Source organism: Erinaceus europaeus, chromosome 6 (genome assembly GCF_950295315.1).
Source record: "Erinaceus europaeus chromosome 6, mEriEur2.1, whole genome shotgun sequence".
Classification (NCBI taxonomy): Eukaryota; Metazoa; Chordata; class Mammalia; order Eulipotyphla; family Erinaceidae; genus Erinaceus; species Erinaceus europaeus.
The window spans coordinates 44,246,485-44,260,093 of NC_080167.1; the positions used below are offsets into that span (position 1 = coordinate 44,246,485).

Here is a 13,609-nt window from a genome sequence, read left to right on the forward strand (position 1 = left end):
GTATTTCTGTCATTTCTTCCCTGACTCAAAAACCTGGGGACTGAAGGAAAGGTGACATTTACACTTTCTAGAAGTCTGCCTCCTGCCACCACCCTCTTCCCCCATCAGACCTCTTCCTTCCAACCTGCAAGGTCAGTTCCTTCCACATCTCTGATAGAGATCAGTCAGATTTTTTTTTTTCAAGATTTCTAGAAAGTTCCGTATGAGAGACACCAAGTCCATCACTATGGCACTTCTGGTTCTGTGGATTGAACCAGTAACCTCAGAAGTACAAGCCCCGTATTATTGAATAGACAGAGAATTTGAGAGGGGAGAGGAAGACACACACCTACAGCTCTACTTGTGAAGCTTTCCCCCTGCAGGTGGGGACCAGGGGCTTGAAGTGTGTGAGCTTAAGCAGGCTGGCTCTCACTTTCTGCTCTTACTTTTTTTGTTTGTTTTTATAAAAAAGAAACACTAACAAAAACCATAGGATAAGAGGGGTACAACTCCAAACAGTTTCCACCACCAGAACTCTGTATCCCATCCCCTCCCCTGATAGCTTTCCTATTCTTTATCCCTCTGGGAGTATGGAAACAGGGTCATTATGGGGTGCAGAAGGTGGAAGGTCCGGCTTCTGTAGTTGCTTCTCCGCTGAACATGGGTGTTGGCAGGTTGATCCACACTCCCAGCCCGCCTCTTTCCCTAGTGGGGTGGGATTCTGGGCAAGTGGGGCTCCAGGGCACATTGGTGGGGTCATCTGCCCAGGGAAGTCCGGTTGGCATCACGATTTACTTTCTGCTCTTCTGATCAAACTTCCCCTGCCAAGTCTCTTTCCCCTTGAGTCTTGGCCACCAGTGTGAAGGTGGCAGCCCCCTGGAGTTCTGTCTGCTTTTTGCAGAAAAGCACTTGAGCAAGAGTTCCTGCCGCTGCTTTTTAGTTAAATGGCACGTCTGAGACATACACTGGCACAGAGACTCTGGCTGCAGCTACAGGACTGATGCAAAACCCATTTCCATCCCCCCTGCTACTGACATCTTGTTACTGACACATAAAATGGTGAGCTTGTTTTCAAACTGTCCAGTGAATACAGTTTTGGACTTTGAAGGCTTCATAGCCTCTGTTGCAGCCACACAGGAGCTGTGCTTGTAGCTCAGGCAGCCTTAGGTGGTGTGAAAATGAAAAAGTGTGGTTGTGTTCTAAGAGAACTCTCCTTCCTGGTCAGAGTTCGCCTGTGTTGCCAACCCTTGGCTTAGACGACAGTCAACTGGGGGCCAGACCTCCATCCACATCCTAATTCTACCCTCACTGGGACTCAGCCAGCCATGCCACCACTGAGCTGAGTCCCTTCCTCATCTAAGAAGTGCCCACACTGACCATCCCCGGAGTTCATACGCCGTGTAGCCTGAATCACGGGATACATAAACTCAGCCTTTGAGAGCACCGAGGGGCTGGCAGGTGGCTTACCAGGTAGTACACACATTGCCATGCACAGGACCTGGGTTTGAACCCTTCACTACCACATGGGAGCACCAGCAAGGGGGTGGGGAGAAGCTTCAGAAGCGGTAGAGCTGTGCTATGGTGTCTCTTTGTCCCTCTATTTAGAGAAAATAAATGGCCACTGGGAGCAGTGGATTATCTGAGTCCCAGCAATAACCCTGGAGACAATACCCAGTGACACTCAAAGCACCACGAAGCTGCTGAGAGGGAGCTGACCTGACGCTGGGTACCATGATTCACCGGGAGGCCCCCTTCGCTGCTGCGTCCTCTCCCAGCACCCAGCATGTCTGCTACTGTTGACCCCAAGCGGCAGAGATCCTTTTAAGAATCCTTCAGAGCAGGTTCCATCCCTGGCATCACGTGTCAGAGTGACACTCTGGTTCTCTATTAGAAGATATTTTTAATTGTTATAAAACAACGATTTATTTACAAGTCCTTTCAAAGCCTGTATGAGAACTTCCTTCAGACACTGCTGTCTCCTTTTTCCTGCCTACTGCACTTGGCAGGGTACTTTGCTATAAGAGGGGCCTCCAGGGGCCAGGCGGTGGCACACCTGGTAGAGCACACACAATGCACAAGGACCCGGGGTCAAGCCCCTACTCCCCACCTGCTGGAAGCTTCATGCATAGTGAAACAGATCTGCAGATATTTTTCTCTCCCCTCTCAGTGTCCCTCTGTCCTATCAAAATAGAAAGGAGTTAAAAAATGGTTGCTGGGAGCAGTGGATTCGTGAAATTCACTGCCCTGAGGGAACATGAGTCTGCAGATGGGAGGGGCAGTGACACTCAGCCTCCAAGGCGAAGGCGTCCTGGTGATGAAGGCGGAGCAGGTGCAGATGCTGCAGGAGCCAGGTCTGGCTGGGTGTGAGGGCTGGGTGTGAGGCGGCCGCAGCCTGCCTGCCTCCCTTAACGAGTAAAAAGAGAGAGCCAAGATGCCTCGGGGGGTTTTATTGAGACAAGTAAATCAGACAGTTGTAAGAATTGTACAAAAGTTCACAGAGCCAGTAAGTGACCAAGCCTGCACATTCACCACCCTCCACATAGGCCCTGGGCCTCCTCCCCACCCTGCTCGCACCCTCCCTGCAGTTTCTCTGGAAACCCTTAAGTTGTTTGTTTGTTTGTTTGTTTGTTTTAAAAAAAGGTCTCACTTCTTTAAGTAGCACTTGGTGACATTGCTCAGGTAAGCACTTCTCCTGGCTCTAGATCACAGGGTGGATAGGAAATGGGCAAGACACACAGATCTCTAAACATACACACACAAACACAGTTAATAAAATCCAAAAAAAGATGTTTTGTTTTTGGTGGGTTTGCTTTGTTTTTTTTTTTGATGGCTGGGATTCAAAGGGCCTTACTCTCACATTTCCTAGTTCACATTCCAACCGTCACATTAGGGAAAAACAAAACAAAACACCTCCCATTACAAAGAAAATGAAGTTGCTTTTTGCCTGGAGTTACTTCATAGCCCCGAAATAACTTGGGGTTTCATTTCCATTCTTGTGCTTCTCAGCTCAAGTCCACTGAGCGAGGCAAATAGTGTCTAAGCACAGCCAACCAGGCTCCAAAGAAGCACCCTTTCCCCATGAGAGCCAGCCACCCTCTTGCCGGGCGAAGGGGTTTAACTGAGGGGCGTCCACACCAGCCTCCTGCAAACAGGTGCCCACCACACACAGGGCCAGCACTATTGCTGCTCAGTGGCCTTCCTCTTGCAGTAGTTGCTGTAGGCCTCCTCGAACATGGCTTTACAGGGGAACCTGGCCTTGAGCTTCGAGCAGATGAGGAAGGACCCCCCCATCTTCCTGTGCAGAGAGTAGGTCTCCTCCGGTGGCGGGATAAGGCGGTGCCTCAGCATGATGGGAATCAGGCTGTGGATCTTCTCGGTGGTGCTCTGGGTGCCAAAGTCAAAGTCTTCCTCCGAGGCAAACGCCTCTCCCAGGATGAGGATGGCATCCAAGTGGGCATCTTCCATGGCCTGAGGGGAGGGTGAGTGGGGCAAGATTTCAGAGGCCCCCCCACCCGCACTGAGCTCTGATGTGGAGGGAGCATCAAGGAGGTGCTTTAATGGAATCAAAGAGAGGTCACTGGGGCATGAACTCCAAGCAACGAGTTAGGAAAACAAAATTCACGTATGAGCCAGGCTCCATAGTGAGTGGGAGCTGTGGCAGGACGCTGTGAGCCCAGCCTCAGGACGGGTGGAGTCGAGGTTCAGAGTCTGTGGGTTGGAGCTGAAGTGAAGCTCTTTACTCCTAATAAGTGGGGGACTCAAGACTTAGGGTTCTGTTCACCCCCTGCCTACTTTCTCAGTGATGAGAACACAGAATGCCCCCCCTTACTGAAAGGGCTGCTAAGACTTCCTCCATGCTCACCTCCCAGCCCCATGAGGAAGTGAGAGCTGGCCGCCCTGCCGTACTTCTCTCATCAAAGCTCTGAACTCAGCCTGATAAGCCCAGTGACTAAGTACTATGGTGAGTGACAAAAACAAGGATGATGAGTCCTGTGGTGTTCCAGCTCTGGCCCCAAGCCCTGCTGCTGTGAGACCATCCGGGCGGCCTACCAGGGCATTTCATCCATGTCTGAGTGCAGGTATCCCAGCAGGAAGCCCGCACTGCCCTGCCTCCCTCTCCCCTCGGAGGGAGCTCACCTTGACCTCGTAGCCAGTGAGGAACTTCATCTCTATGGACTTCTTCAGCACAGCCTCCCTATCCCTGTCAGCAGCAGCCCTGATGATCTGGGGGAAGAAGCGGGAGGCCACCTGAGGGCCGTGGCCACCACTGCCCTTTCTCCTCAAGTGCCGATGCCACCTGTGCCACTCTGGCCCTTCCTTGCTCCCTTCAGGACCCCCAGTCCAGAGGGCAAGAGATTGCTAACCTGATACAGCACATGTCTTGCTGTGCATGAGACCCCGGGTTTAAGGCCCAGCACCACATGGGAACACCAGGGACAGCCCCCGGGGGAGCTCCAAGGACAGTGGAGCGGTGCTGTAGTGTCTCCTCTGTCTCTCCCTTTTTCTTCTTTTCCCTTTATCCAATAAATAATGGGGAAAAAAGAATCAAAGATTATTTAGCACATGCGTGACAAGGCTTAGAGCTTTTTCTTTGGTGCCACATTAAAGACAAGCAAAGAAAAAGACCCCCATCCAGCACGGTGAGCCTGGGACTAGACACAGGAACAGGGCCCAGCCAGTCTCCCTGAAAAAAGAGTCTTCCCCCAAGGCAATCACCTCTCCTAGGATGAGGATGGCATTCAAATGGGCATCTTCCATCTGAGGGGAGGGTGAGTGGGGCAAGATTTCAGAGGCCCCCACCCACACTGAGCTCTGATGTGGAGGGAGCATCAAGGAGATGCTTTAATGGAATCAAAGAGCGGTCACTGGGGCATGAACGCCAAGCAAAAACAATTCACTTATGAGCCAGGCTCCATAGTGAGTGGGGGCTGTGGACAGCATGGCCCCAGCCAGCCCTACCTCAATGTAGAGGTCGGTGAAGGACCTGTCATATTCCCGAGTTGCTCCAAAGTCCAAGAGGGCCACCTGGGAACGGGCGATACAGGGATGTCAGCCTGGAGGTGTGAGGTGAGGGCAGGGGTGGGGGTGCCCTAGAGGGCTGAGACTCCCAGATTCTGGTGCCCTGCCCAAGGGGGTTTACACCTTCCACTCCAGAAAAGCCCTTGAAGCTTTCAGTACCATGTGTGTGCCCCCGCACCTTGCCCACCAGGGGCTCACCTTGTGCAGCTGAGGGTCATAAAAGAAGTTGGACCAGTTGGGATCTGTCTGCATGAAGTTGAACTCAAACAGCTCCCTCAGACACAGGACCAGGATGTTGTGGCAGATCTGGGGGTGGGTAGGGGTTAGAAAGTGCCTGGTGAGGGACACCTGACCCTCATTTTCCTTCTCTTCTGCACTGCCCCACCTTCTGCCCAGAACCCGCTGAGTAGCCATTTTACCAGGGCACTGCTCAGCTGACTGACAGCAGTGCTGGGGATGGAACCTGGGGCCTCGAGCATGAGAGTCTGTTACGTAAACCACTATGCTATCTCCCCAGCCCTAGAACCTTAGTTGTTTAATACTTTGATTTATTTATAATTGGATAGAGACCGAAATTGAGAAGGTAGGGGGAGTCAGAGGGGAAGAGACAGAGACACCTGCAGCCCTGCTTCACCACTTGCGATGCTTTCCCCTCTGTAGGTCCTTGCACACTGTAATGTGAGCACTTAACCAGGTGCACCACCGCCCGGCCCTGAGCTTGGTTTTTGATTCCAAATGTGCCACTTGGGTGGGAGAACGCACAGCCCTGTGCGCCCTCCAGCCCCACTAAGCCCAGAGCCAGCAGGTACCCACGGCAGACAGACCTCATTGCGGATCTCCTGGCTCAGGTCCTCGGCCTGGTCCAGCGGGAAGCCCGACGCCAGCTCCGTGGTCAGCACGTGTGGGCTGCAGAGCTCATCTACGATCTCAGGCACATAGAAGAAGGGGTGGTCCTTCAGCAGCTCCCTGGCAGAGGGGGGAGGTCACACCAGGCCCGGGCCTTCCCACCCCACCCTGAGGCCAATACAGGGTGCTGGGGCCTGAGCCGGCCTCCTGGGCCCAGCAAGGAGCCTCACCTGAACTTGCGGGCACAGGCAGCCTCCCGCTGGTAATCACACTCCAGGACCAGCTCCCGCTGGAGCACGTCAATCAGGTGCTCGGGGAACAGGCCTGGGCCGGGGAGGAGGGCATCAGGGTGGGCCAGGGGTTCTGGGGGGAGACCTCCCTTGGGTCCCCGGAGCCTGTACCCAGCACCTGCCCTCGGCCAACAGCCAGTCTCAGACCTTCTGGAAGCATGTTGCTCATATTCAGCACGGTCATGAGGTTGTTGACATCACTGTTGATGCTCTGGGCCACGCCGGGGTACTGCAGGGAGAGAGGAGTATCCTGAGCAGATGAGGGGGGCACCCTGCTCACCCCACACCCCTCAGCCTCCCAGCTCTGTGCTCTGTCAATCACTGCCTCCGCAGCAAGCCCCCAGCCCATCACAGTCCTGCCCGCCCCAACCCAGGAAACAAGCCCACCTGGCACACTTTGGCTGGGGTGTCCTATGTCTATGTCCCACCCAACAAGCTTCTAGAAAGCTGATTTACATTTACCACAGGTCCCCAAATAGCATTTGTTCAGGGGCATTTCCTTATAACACAGATGAGGGAATCCCAGCAGACATGGGATAAACACCATTAAAGCCCTGCATCCAAGGGACTGGGCAGTGGAGCACCTGGTCACGTACAGGCTACCATGTGCAGGGACCCAGGTTCCAGCCCCTGCTCCCCACCTACGGGAGTGCTTCATGCGAGGTGAAGCAAGTACTTCAGGTCCCTTTTTCTCCCTATCTTTTATCTCCCCCCTCCTCTCCAAACTCCCTCTGTCCTAACAGAGAAAGAGAGAGAGAGGAAGGAAGGGAGGAAGAAAGGGAGAGAAAGAAATCATCAAGACCGTGGTCCGGAAGGTGGCGCAGTGATAAAGCTTTGGACTCTCAAGCATGAGATTCCGTGTTCGATCCCCGGCAGCACATGTGCCAGAGTGATGTCTGGTTCTTTCTCTCTCATTCTTTCTCATAAATAAATAAAATCTTAAAAAAAAGAAAAAAAAGAAAGAATCAAGACTAGCTTCCAACATAGGTCATTTTGCCTCAAGTCACAGGACTTTTCGTGGCAGTGAGGACACACTGGGCTTACAGAGTGCCCAGGGCTGGCCAGACACTCTCGGGCATGAGGGGACATGGGCCCATCCCCCTACTGCAGCCTCTGTGGCACGAGGGGCCCATGCAGCACCTACCTGGATCTTCATGGCCACCTCCCGGCCACCCTTCATGCGGGCCAGGTGCACCTGCCCAATGGAGGCTGCTGCAAAAGGCCGCTCCTCAAAATACTCCAGCTTGTCCCGCCAGTTGGGGCCCAGGTCATTGTTGAGAGTTTTCTGAAGGAGGTGGGGCAGGGGCCGTGAGCACAGTCTCCTCTAGAAAGCCCTGAGAGGTATCCACAGCCTGTCCTCCCCTGGGCCGCAGGTCCCCTACAGTCACAGGGTGACCCCAGGCCCTGCCAGCCTCACCATCATCTGCTTCAGAGGCATGAAGTCTGCACTCTGCCTCACTCGGTCGAAGATCTTGGCAAGATGGGGGTTGATGAAAGCATCATCTGAAAGGCATGAGACCGTTGGTAGCAGAGGGCAAACCCCTTAGCGGGAGAGCAGAGGCCAGTAACAGAGCAGCACCTCAATCTCCCTGTCAGAGACCAGCTCCTAAGAGGGAGGGAGAGACACTGCTCTGCCCTCCACATACCAGGACCCAAAACTCAGAGACAAGGCAAAGGCCCAAAGCCACAGAGCAGGTCCACACTCAGACTCCTCTTTGCACCCTGGGAGCTTTTTCTTCCCTGGCACACAGGACCCAGAGGCTGTGGACAGAGGCCTGGGTGCGGGAACAGGGGGAATGACATGACTGTGCAAACACCAACCAACAGACCACGCCATTCCTGCTAGACTAGTGACTGCAGCCACGCAGCTGGGAGCCTGGCATCAGGCATGTGTGTGTGCGTGTGTGTGCACGTGTGCTCACTCAGTGACCCACAAAGACAGGTTTCTTATAGACAGCTTGCACAAGCATCCAAGATGACAGAACAGAGGATGTGTTTTCCTTCGGCTCCTCAACAATAACAACAAAGCCGCAACATAAATGAAAAGTCCCACTTGGCTCTCAAGTTCCCATAACAAGGGACAAAAGCTCAGCATTCAGACAGCAAGGACACAGAGACCCTCACCAAAAGTCAAACAAATAAACAACACCCCTCACAACAATAAATCACAACAGAGAAGAGACTGCTAAGATAGAGAACTTAGTCTGATGACTAGGAGAGGACTAAACCAAAACCTCAGCACCCCAATCAACTACAACTTTGTGCCTACAACTTTGTAACAATGGTAAATAAGCTACAAGTCACTGGGGACTTGCAGTGGCAGCCATCCCAACTGGACATGGCCATGCTGGAACTCAGTTTCCATAGTAACAGTCCTGTGAGCAGAGCTGAATGCAAGTCCCTGATCACTACTCATGCCAGTTCAAACACAAAACCCTGGTCCTGGTCCTCATGGAAAATGAAGCATGATAGGAAAACAACAGAAAATCATCTGTACTGATATACCAAGATAGGGGCCTGAAGAAATACCCAAGTTCAAAAAGGCTGTATAAACTTTCCAAAGAAGATTTCAATGATACGGTCTAAGGTGTTCAGCAAACTGAACAGTTCCATAGGAGAAGCGTTCAGCAAAGTCATAGAAAGTATGTGACAAAGTGCAAAAGAAAGCATAGCGAATAAGAAAGATAAAGATGCAGTGTCTTGGACAGGGAAGTGATGCACCAGGTTGAGTCACATGTCACAATGTGCAAGGACCCAGGTTTGAGCCCTGAGTCTCTACCTGTATGGGGCAAGCTTTGAAAGTAGTGAAGCAGTGCTGCAGGTTTCTCTCTTTCTCTCTCTCTCTCTATCTCCCTTACCCTCTCAATTTCTGGTCGTCTCTATCCAATAAATAAAGATTAAAAAGAAAAATCAGTAAATGAAAACACCAGCAGATGTGGTAAACTGAAGAATTTGGTATAGAAAATCATAAAGAAAAAATAGCAAAAGAAAAAAAATAGCTACAACAAATAAAGATAAGAGAGTTATAAGACAACATCCACATCAAAGGGATGCCAGAAGGAGGAGAAGGACAGAAAGGGACAATATTCCTGTTTGAAAAAAATGTCAATATAGAACTCTGCCTCATGCTGGGGAAAGAGATACACTCTCAAATCCGGAAAGTTCTGAAAGTTAAATAATGAACACACCTAAATGCATCAACGCATGATCTAAGATAAAATGAGAATTTTTAAAGCAGCTAGAGAAAAACTGAAAGGCCATGTGTAAGGAAATGTCCATAAGACAATCACCTAATTTCTCAACAGAAAATCTAAAGTCCAGAGAGGACTAGCAAAATACCTTCCACGTTTTAAATAGAAAAGACCTGAACCCAAGAGTAATCTATAAGTTAACTACCAGCTTTGAAGAAATGATGAGCTTTTCAGACAGTAATAGTTAAAGGGATTCACTTACACTATACCAGTAAAAAAAAAAAAAAAAAAAAAAAAAATTACTAGAGATTTATAAAAGGTAGCCATAAAAAATAAATAAAAGGTACTCACTTTATTTCTCACATGGAGTAAATAAAAAGAGTGAAGGTGAAGGAGATAGCATAATAGTTATGAAAATAGACTTTCATGCCTGAGGTTCCAAACTCCCAGATTCAATCCCCTGCACCACCATAAACCAGAGTTGAGCAGTGCTGTTAAAAAAAAAAAAAAAAAAGGTGAGGGGTGGGGGTGGTACACCTGGTTGAGTGCACACATTACCATGCACAAGGACCCAGGTTCAAGCCCTGTTCCCCATCTGTGGGGGTAAGCTTTTAAAAGCAGTGAAACAAGTCTACAGGTATCTTTCTTTTTTTTTTTTATTAATTTTATTTTTTTATTAATTTTATTTTTGAGAGAGATGGAGAGAGAGAGAAGAGAGAGGAGAGAGAAATACCAGAGCACTGCTCAGCTCAGGCTTATGGTGGTGCGGGGATTGAACCTGGGACTTAGGAGCCTCAGGCATGAGAGTCTGTTTGCATAACCATTATGCTGTCTCCCCCGCCCCTACAGGTATCTTTCTTTCCCTCTCTATCTACCCCTCCACTCTCAATTTCTCTCTGTTCTATCAAAGTAAAAGAAAAAAGAAAAATTTAAAAAATGGTAACTAGGAGTGGTGGATTCATAGTGCCCGCACCAAGCTCCAGTAATAACCCCGGTGTTATACAATATGAAAGAATGAGTGAGGCTGGGAGGCAGCACACCCAGTAGAGCACAAATGTTCCCATGCATAAGAATCCAGGTTCAAGATCCCAGCCCCCACTTGCAGGTGGAATGGTGGAGCAGTACTGCAGGTATCTCCGTGTGTCTCCCTCACTCTCTCCCTGTCTTCACCTGTCTCCATTAGAAAGAAAGAAAAATGGCTGCCAGGATCAGTGGAATTGTCATGTAGGCACTAAGCCCCAGTGACAACACTGGTGACAAAAAAGAGAAGAAAGAGACTGGAGAGAGAGGAGTAGGGAAGAGGCAAAGTCCAGTGAAGATAAACCTTTGGCCCTGGACTGCAGAACTGAGGCTATCAAGAGGATCTGGGAGCAAGGATAGCAGTTATAAAAGTGAAGGGGACCCAGTAGACTTTGGTGAGGATATTGATATTGATGTGTGGGTGGTGAGTGGGTAAGGTGTGGTAAGAAATACTTCTAAAGCACAGACTTGTAAGCCAAGATTACCTCAAAAAACCATGATTAGTATAAAATTCAAAATAGATATCTTGCATGGCTTTATGATTATGAAAGAACCAAATTTAGGAAATAAAGTAAGTGGAAACACCTATAATCTGACCACATACAGAACTCTGCAATGCAATTTTTTTCAATATGTTTGTCTCATGACTGTGGTCACATTGGGTGGAAATCATGCTCTTCGCTTTCCTCATGCAGTGCAGCCCCTCCCCGCCCCCCCCAGTTCGCACCCGTCAGGCCACAAGCGCACTCACCCTGGATGCTGAGCATCTGGCCGAGCTTGAGTGCCGCCCCACGCACCTTGCACAGCGTGCTCACGATGCGCTCGGCGTTGGCCTCGGACAGGAAGGGACTAGAATCCAACACGGCCTTCTTCCCTGTGGACAGGGGGCAGGGTCAGCTGGTGGAAGGCCTGTCCCCACTGTGTTGACCAAGTGGCAAGAGAAAGAGGCCAGCAGGGGTCTCCAGGACCCCAGAGAGGCCTGAGGAGACCCCAGGGGGTGAATCTGGGGAGCCCTCACTTCCTCCTTCCCCATCTGGTGCTGGGGGTCAGGAAACTTGTGAGCAAACCCAGTCCACCACCCAGGGATGTGAGACTTGCAAATCTCACAATATTTCTGTGCTGTCCCCAAACAGAATGTCAGGGTGTGAGGAGATTTTGAATAGCAATGTGAAGAAGCCCAGGAGAGCCCCACAAAGGGGTTCAGTCAGTGACCCCTTCCTCCCACGTGTTTGTGACACCATGCAAATCTAGCCTCACATTCCCTACTGTGTCCCCATGCCTGACTCCAGCACCCCAACTACATATACACATGCACATGCATGTGGGAGTCGGGGGCTGGAAGACCTAATTGGCAGAGTCCCAGGAGAGAAATTCCAAGTGGCTCTCCTACTCCTAGAGTCCTTGACAAAGGGTGGCAGAACCCCAGGAGCCACTTCCCATTCTCTAGGGCCAGTTGGCCACATGAGCAGGCCTGAGGGGAGCTCAGGGTCAAGGGTGGCACACAGCCCAGTGAGCTCCTCTGCCCCCTCTGCCCACAGAGGGCCCCGCAGACAGTTGGCCTCGAGTCAGTCACAGTGACCTCAAAGGCACAGCTGCCCTCCAGCGCACTCAGGGCTGTTGGGGTGAAGGGCAGTAGCTGAGCTCTCTGTGGCTTCAGCATCCTTTCAGCCCCATCTAAACACTGGGCCTGCCCTTGTCCCAGGGAGGGAAGAGGTCTGAGTGGGGCCTGGGGCTCCCAACCTCCTAGGGTGCCCCCTCTGAGCCCTTCCCATGCCACTCAGTGCCCAACTGCCCATGCACCTGGCACACTTTATTTCCTGTGTCACCATGGGCTGGCACAGCACTGATAGCAGGGCTGCCCAGGCCTTGAGGAGGGCACAGGAGAAGAGGCAGTGCCCTCTGCCCCAGGAGTCCTACCAGCCAAGATGCCAGAACTGAAGGCCCTGAGGCCATGTTGTGTGCAGAGGGGGAAGCCTCAGAGGGAACCCTGCAAAGCTGCAGACATGGCAGGCCCTGGGAGGATGGGAGGTTTGGGCTCCACGAGGAGAAGCCAAGCTGCCCAAGGGCAGGGAAGCCATAGTTTAGAAGGTGACAGGCATAGGGCTTCTCACAAGAGGTCCTGGGCCAGCTGGTCATCTTCCTCCAGACACATCACTCCAGAGCCTGCTGGGAGCACTACAACACAGCACACAGGCTACTCAGGGCTACTACCCCTGGCCTGCACCCCAGGCCCCGCTCTCAGGGTACCAGGATCTGGGTCTCTGATCCCCAGGTCATCCCCATCCTGACAGCAACACCAGCTAGGGGCCTGTGACCAGTTCAGCCTCTGTCCCCTACTATAAAGGAAGGGAGTGGAGAGCAGCCAGTGGCAACAGGGGGAGGCGGAGGAGGTAGCTGGCTTCTCCTTCCAAAAAGGCCCAGGCTTCCATTCCCAAAATGTCCCAGCACCAACTCTAAAAATAGCCTTGATAGTTCCTCAGCCTTCCAGCCCTTTCCAAAAATGTGTGACCCCCCCTTACCGCCCGCATGAGCCCACATAGACAGGCAGGGGCCCTCTCTCCAGGAGGCCCCAGTACACAGGAAGGTCTTTTGGGGAAGAAGATTTAGCCACCACAGGCTCTCAGAGGCTGTAGTACAAAGGACACTGGGGTGTCTCTAGAGTCCCCTCAGTTGAGATAGTATCTGACAGTGGCACAGCTAGAAAACCCCCTGAATGGTCAGGGGCACCAAGCCCAGGGCCCCAAATGTATTCTGAGGAGCCTGCCAAGCAGGACTTCAGTGTCTCTCTAGGACCCACTGGAGGGGCGCCTCCACACCTGCCTGACCAGTCCCTGGGCTCAGACAAGCCTGGGCTGGGGCCCCCACCAGGTGCCCTGGCATGTGAGAGGTGCGTGGAGCCTCCAACTGCTCCCCAACCTATCTGTACAGATCTGAGCACCCCAGGTTTCCAGTGGCCACTACAGAACATTCTCCACAGAGAAGCTTGCAGCCCACAGCCCATGACCAGACTTGCGGGAATTGAGTGCTTTCGCCAGACCCCCCCATAGACCCAGGAGATGGGACAGAGGGGTCACAATGTAACGGGCCTGAACAGGAGTTGAAGACCACCCCCAAGTCACTGAGTGGAGACAAAGGATCCCCCATGGGCTGTCCTAGCAGCACTCATACCCTTATCCACAGCCGGACCCTAAGCCAGTGCTCAACTGGAAGTACCCTAAGCCAGGCAGGCGGGAGGCCAGGGTGGGCTGGCAACTTGGATAGGGT

The 13,609-nt window shown here is 51.9% G+C and overlaps 1 protein-coding gene across 2 annotated transcripts in view; it reads right to left on the reverse strand.

Moving 5' to 3' along the window:
• Nucleotides 1-2,749: 2,749 nt before the first annotated feature.
• COQ8A (coenzyme Q8A) overlaps nucleotides 2,750-13,609 on the reverse strand; it is a 37,117-nt gene continuing 26,257 nt past the window's right edge. For both annotated transcript variants that reach the window (XM_016193122.2, XM_016193125.2), the window contains exons 6-15: nucleotides 11,097-11,219; nucleotides 7,552-7,637; nucleotides 7,279-7,419; nucleotides 6,282-6,363; nucleotides 6,075-6,168; nucleotides 5,823-5,964; nucleotides 5,197-5,304; nucleotides 4,939-5,004; nucleotides 4,117-4,203; nucleotides 2,750-3,447 (exon numbers count right to left, since the gene is read on the reverse strand). In XM_016193122.2, coding sequence (XP_016048608.2) covers nucleotides 3,157-3,447; nucleotides 4,117-4,203; nucleotides 4,939-5,004; nucleotides 5,197-5,304; nucleotides 5,823-5,964; nucleotides 6,075-6,168; nucleotides 6,282-6,363; nucleotides 7,279-7,419; nucleotides 7,552-7,637; nucleotides 11,097-11,219 — 1,220 coding nt within the window. In that variant the 3' untranslated portion in view covers nucleotides 2,750-3,156. The remainder of the gene's footprint in view (nucleotides 3,448-4,116; nucleotides 4,204-4,938; nucleotides 5,005-5,196; nucleotides 5,305-5,822; nucleotides 5,965-6,074; nucleotides 6,169-6,281; nucleotides 6,364-7,278; nucleotides 7,420-7,551; nucleotides 7,638-11,096; nucleotides 11,220-13,609) is intronic.